The following is a 6,710-nucleotide window of genomic DNA, read 5'->3' as shown; positions in this document are numbered from 1 at the left end:
CTCTCTCTTTAGTCTTGTTCTCTGTGTTTTGCTTCCATTGTATTTACTCAGCAAAGTGGTTAGACATATGGATGTGCCTTTGATCCTAATTGTTCATCCCTCCTTGCACCACATAATGACATGTTGTTCAAGATGATTCACAAGCCAAACCTTATATTGAATCCCATAGATATACCCATTCTACCATAGTCTACACTTACTAGTTTGATTAGCTTAAATGATTTTTATGTTTTACCGTTTGACAAGCCTAATCTCTCCAAACATTTGGTGTCGTTTTAGCTTGGAATGACATGATTGTATAGAACGAATCGACAAAAGAAGAGCGACCATACATACAGCCTGGGCATTATCTAATACACTAGAAGAGAGAGTGCAAAATTAGGGATGATGCTAATGAGAATTAACTGATGGAGATTACAGATCTCCGGATCTTCACGCCTATCATACAAAACTACAGAAGAGTTAGGACCCCACATGGAGGACGATGCCCAATCTTTTTCACACACGACACATCCCGTCGAGATTGCCGGCGCCACCGGCCACAGATCGAAATCTCCCGCCTCCCGCCTGCACAAAACTCCCATTTCCTTACACTTGGACAATGTCGTACGCGGGATAAACAATGCCAAGAATAAAAAATCTCTGTATTGGGATTAACCGCGGATAAACGACGGCCTCGGGAGGAAAATACAAGGAGGGGGCGATGATTCATTTGTGGAAATCGACATGATTTAGTCGAGTCAAAGGGCCTTTGATCGAATTCTGGAATGCCAGAGACGAATGTGGAGGAATAGAAATGTGGGGTGTTGGGATTTGGTAAAAAATGTCCGAGCGGCCATCAATGGTCGGTTCTGAGCTCGGGAGCGGCCGGACCAGTGCAGATTCCGGCGAAGTAGCTGAGTATTTCATCGACATTGATCCGCGGAGCCTTCGTTACAGTTCTTCAAATAGCAGTTGCTGTGACCCCGGTGAACCCAATGCGATTTCGACGCCTGGTAGCAGTAAACCGCATAAGGCTAATAATGATGCGGGTTGGGAGGCAATCCAGAGCATCAATTCGTCTGGTAGGCTGGGATTTTCGCATTTCAGAATCATGCATAGGCTTGGGCGGGGAGACATTGGGAGTGTTTATCTTGCTGAGCTTAAGGGAAGTGGGTTTTGCTTTGCTTTGAAGGTCATGGATAGAAAGGGGCTTTCTAATCGGAATAAGATTCTTAGGGCTGAGACTGAGAAGGCCATCTTGCAGATGCTCGACCACCCATTTCTTCCCACGCTTTATGCCCATATTGAGACTGTCCAGTTTTCGTGTCTTGTTATGGAGTTCTGCCCCGGGGGTGATCTTCATGTGCTTCGCCAGCTTCAGCCCGGAAAGCGGTTTGCCGACCACGCTGCACGGTAGGGATGGAATTGTTGCTCATTTGTTGTGTAATGTGGTCGTCTGGATTTTAGATCTGTAGGAAACAATGCAGTTTCTGTGGTGTTTTTTTGTTTGTTTTTGCGCGTTCAAAGGATTTTTGTGATGGTGATGGAAAGTTGTGTGAGCTGAAATTCCCCGTCTGTTTTCGGGCCTTGCCTTTGCAATTCTTCATAGGACTTCTCATCAAATTATATTGAAATTATTTATACAACCGAGATCTTTGAATGGGCTAGGATTTTCAGGGCTGAAAGGTCGTTTGCAGTGCCTTTCAAGTGTACTTTGAATGCCTATTAAAAACGAGGTTGCAGACATAGATTCCGGGCTCATATACAGAGATAGGTTGTAGATTTATAAGGTGTATTGGTTAAGTAGAGCGGTTTGTTGTGTCGGAGTTTATAGATAGGCAGATGATCTAGTAGTTGTTCAGGTTCGTTTTGGGTACTTAAAATTTCTAATTTATGGGTAAATTTATGAGTTTGGTGAATTTGCCTAGATGAGTGAAGAGCTTAAAGTTATTTTTTTGGCTTTTCTACATTTATGGAGCTCTCTGTAGAATTTGCAGAGTGCAGGGTAGTCTTAAAAGTGCTATGCTATTAGTCGTGCACCAAAAAAATTAGTACTCTTTATACAAGCGGATCAACAAGCAACCACAAAAGCTTAAAAATGATCAACTATTAGTACATGTGTGATCAGCAATTAATCGATTAATATACATTAATACAGGCACTATCATTTTTTGAAACTTTTTATAAACAATAATTGAAAGACAGCAGTCATTAGAACATAGGCTGCAAGAGCATTTGCAGTGCCTTTCAAAAGTCCTATGAAACCTTATTAAGAGGAGGTTGCAAACACAGATTCCGGTCTCATTTACAGATATAGGTTGTAGATTTTTAAGGTGTGTTGGCTAAGTAGAGCGGTTTGTTCTTTTGGGGCTTATAAATATTTGAAGTATCGTCTAGGGGCTTATTGCCAATCTATCCAGTGCATAGTAAGATGGTCATTATCCTATTTTCCTATTTAGAGCCTGACTAGGTTGTTGAATTCATGTGGTGCAGTAATTTTCTTTAAGACATTTTTTCTGATAGTGTTAATGATTCTAGAACGGAATGTTTGATTAAGTTGATTTCCTTCACAACAAGTGTTGGTTGCAGAGTGCCATTCAATTTCTTTTGAGCGTCTCATCAACTGAACATTCCGAATATAAGACTGTATAAGCTCTGATGTTTGCCACATCAATCGAAAAATAGTTGTTTTTCCTATATGGATTGCCTCTTGAGGCCACTTCTTTTTGATTCAGATCGAAGCTCTTATTTCCTTTGCACTTTTGCTCCATAATCACGTCCCAAGTAAACCCTGCTCCAAATCTCTTTAAAATAAGCTACTTAATTTTGTTCAGATTGCTCTGTGACGTGAAGTTTTACCTGATTAAGACTCCTTTTTGTAATTAGAGAATGTAAAAGACACTCCAGAAACAATGGAAAAGTTGAAGTCAAAAGAATAATTTTGCAGAAAAATGTAAACTGGAACGTTTTTTTAACTTAGATTAGCGCTGAAAATTTTGGATAACTGAATAGTTAGATTACTGGATGTCTTCTCTTTGCTGTTACAGAAAAGGTGAAGGCAGGCATAGTCTTCCAGGTCATTGGCAAGGAAACATCAATTTGGTGTATGAAACATCCTTATGTGTGCTCCCAAGGGTACTGTCATTCAATTACCTTTATCTTTGTTCATTGAGATGAACCACCTTACGCGCAGATTCAAACCTATGAACCTCTACCATTGAATACACAAAGCTTCACCATCAACTGAACCCGGCTACTTCTTACTATTTCACTCCCTATGAATAGGCAAAAGACTAAATCCATTAGGGTTTCCTTACAATTCTTGTTACTGCCCACTTTCTGTAAATGAAAATCAAATACTGATTATCTCTTCAATGATTCTTCCTTTTTTGTGCTTAAATACTAAAATTGTTCCTTACAAATGACTTACATTTTTCAAACATAATTTTTTCTTTAGCATATGATGTTTAAAAATAGTAGTAATGGGCGGGTTGCTTTTTCTCATGTCAGAGCTGGACTCTTAAGAAGATGAAATTATGGCAGATTCACTGACCAAGAAGTAATTGTGTAAACGCTCTGAACTAATCTGATTCACTTTATTTGGATGGCCATCTTATGAGACAATGGCTATGCAGCTAGAAAAAGCATTCATCAATATTAAGGAGAAACACAGTTTATTTTTGAAAAGTTGTAAATCATTATATAAGAAAACAGTTTTAGTGGCTGAATAGCCATTAACATCTTATCACACAGTATGAGCCCAAAAAAAGAACAGAAGAAAGAAAAGTTCCCCTTCATCACTTCTCCACAATGTCATATTTATTAAATGAAAATCCCAGCTTGCATTTAGATACATTTCTTTTGCAGAATCAACATCATGTACCGGTAGAGGCAGCAACTTTTATTCATGTTTGGGCCAGGTCTTAATGTAAACCCAAATCCCTGGTTATAGCACTAGCTCTGTTATTTCATCTATTCCACATTAGTCGCATCTGTGCAATATTTCTTCAGTTAAAATGATGTGTGACATTGAATTATTTCTCATTCATAATGAATATCAGTAACCCATTTTTCCTCTGTACTGATTTCTTCTATTGGGCATGGTTTCAAACTTCCATGCTCTTGCAGGTTCTACGCATCGGAAGTTCTGTTAGCATTGGAGTACCTTCACATGATGGGCATCGTATACAGAGACCTCAAACCAGAGAACGTTCTTGTCCGAGACGACGGCCACATAATGCTCACCGACTTCGACCTTTCCCTCAAATCCACCGTCCACCCAACATTACTCACTTCCTCCGAGCATCCGCCCCACCACACCACAAACAGCAGCATAGGCAGCAGCGGGGCAGCATGCATTTTGCCCTCCTGTGTACTCCCCTGCACAGTAATGGGATCAACAGGACCAAACCAGAGACAGCAGCGGATCGCTTCATGCCTACCAATGTTCCCAAGAACCAAGAAACCAAAGCCCAAAAAGACCAAGATGGGATTTATCCACCGCCATTCCGGCAACATCAATTCCCATGCAGCAGCAGCACTGCCGGAGCTCCTGGCAGAGCCAACGGAGGCCCGATCGATGTCATTTGTGGGCACACACGAGTACCTCGCGCCGGAGATCGTGTTGGGCGATGGCCATGGAAACGCCGTGGACTGGTGGACGTTCGGGATCTTCCTCTTCGAGCTTCTCTACGCCCGAACTCCCTTCCGCGGCCCGGACAACGAGAAAACCCTCACCAATGTCGTCTCTCAGCCGCTCCGCTTCCCTGAAGACGAAGGAAACGCAAGATCATCGGGGATCTTACCTCCGCCGCCATCAACGGCCGCCAAGGATCTGATTCGGTCCCTCCTGGTGAAGGATCCCACCAAGCGCCTGGGATCCACAAGGGGGGCCACCGAGATCAAACAACACGCTTTCTTCCACGGCGTCAATTGGGCCCTCATTCGCTGCTCCATTCCTCCTCACATTCCCTCCCCTTTCAATGTCCCCACCTCTTCCTCTCCCCCTTCTGAAAAAAACTCCAATTCTTCCGATTTTGAATATTTTTGACAACCCATCTGTCAAATCCGTGGTGTATATAATTTCATTTTTGAGGTGCTCGGGTACATAAATAATTCAGAGATTCCGCCATTAGTTAATGGATAAATTGTGAGGGGAGCATGATTGCGATTGTCTGAGTACCGGGGGGAACATGAGGCCTTGCTGGAACCTCCTCCGGCGACAAACTTCATTCAATTTCAACTGCAAACGTGGTGTTCTTTTCCTATTTAATAAAATATAATATATCCAAATATTATTATTTATTAGTTTTTGTTTTGTTTGTCAAATCTGGTCCATGTGTGTCATGAGTTGTATGAAAGTGACTCAATTTTTGTCCTAGAGTTTTATCATCTCATTGTAATGTTGAAGGATCAACCCAAATAATTGGATCGTTTTACTTAGGAGTCAATCACCTTATCGAAATAGGGAAATGTAAGTAATTCTAATAGTGATTAATAACGTGGAAGGATGGAAAATGTTAGTAAGTCTAATCTTGTTGGCATTGAATATAGTGATTAATAATGTGGAAGGATTAATTGGTATTGGCTAAATAGTAAATTAAAATGTAAATTTTATAAATTGATAAAATTATGAGTTAGTTTGATGTAACCTAAATAATTAGATTATTTTATTTAGGACTCAATTTTAGTTGACTCTTATCTTATTAAGATAAAGATATATTAGTAAGTTTAATTTTGCTACTATTGAAAGTCACACTTAATAAAAATATTGATCCTTGCATTCCTCTATTTTTTTAAATCTCTATCATGGGTTGTAAATTCAATAGAATTTTGGCTTCATTTGTATTTAATATTATAAGTAAATATTCTTTTAAATAAATTTGTTAATTGAATTGTATATCTATCATAATTTTATTTATTAATATTATTTTTTTAATGTAAGGGAAGATAATTATTTCTATGTATTATATTATACTTTCTTTGAAGAATTCAATGGGGGGGAATTTTGTCCTTTTTGAGGTATTCTCTATAGTTTAAGGGATGATCAATTTGTACATTCATTGTTGTTTGAGTTTGAAGGAAAATTAATTTTCTTTATCACGACTATTTAATATTGTGTGAGTTCGAAGGAAAATAGATTACACATGATCACTATTATTAAAATTAGAAGAGCTTTTTCTTATTTTTACAGTGGGTATTATCTAGGCCACTTAAATGAGTATACTTGAATTGGACATTCATTATTATTTTTTGGTTTGGTAACGAGGACTCTCGAAATTAGAAGAATTTTGTCCTATTTAATGGTACGTACAATATGTTTGGTTCAAACAAAGAAACCAATTGCTTTTTCCATTTTATAAGTTTCCATAATCATGATTCATCTATATTTGTAACTACTAAAATTAGAAGTTTGTCTTGTTTTGAGTGAGTCCTACTTAGGTAACTCGAACAAAGGAGACAGTCTCAACTATCTATTAATTATGTTGTACAATAACATGATTCAATGAATCTATTAACTAGAAAAAACAGATAATTTGTTTTATTTCAAAGTGGTTGTCTTATTTTAGTGGGCGTTATTAATATTCCTTATATAGAAAGATAAATCTTCCTGTATTTATTGATTGGACAGAACATCCATTATTGTTCTCATAATTGTGATTATTAAAACCATAAGTTTATATCTTACTTCACTAAAGATATTATCCCCATAACACAAACATCTTATA

The 6,710-nt window shown here is 38.5% G+C and overlaps 1 protein-coding gene across 1 annotated transcript; it reads left to right on the top strand.

Annotated features, from left to right (window-relative positions):
- Positions 1 to 601: 601 nt before the first annotated feature.
- LOC149538452 (serine/threonine-protein kinase D6PKL1-like) lies at positions 602 to 5,289 on the top strand. Its single transcript, XM_089799778.1, has 2 exons — positions 602 to 1,395; positions 4,111 to 5,289. Exons 1-2 carry the CDS (start codon positions 824 to 826, stop codon positions 5,030 to 5,032), a joined length of 1,494 nt encoding a protein of 497 aa, XP_089655904.1. The 5' UTR covers positions 602 to 823; the 3' UTR covers positions 5,033 to 5,289.
- The last annotated feature ends 1,421 nt before the right edge of the window (positions 5,290 to 6,710 follow it).

Source organism: Cupressus sempervirens, chromosome 9 (assembly GCF_028749045.1).
Source record: "Cupressus sempervirens isolate cs-2001-9-10 chromosome 9, ASM2874904v1, whole genome shotgun sequence".
Lineage (NCBI taxonomy): Eukaryota > Viridiplantae > Streptophyta > Pinopsida > Cupressales > Cupressaceae > Cupressus > Cupressus sempervirens.
The sequence above is the reverse complement of the archived record's forward strand: the minus strand, read 5'-3'. Positions and strand labels throughout refer to the sequence as shown.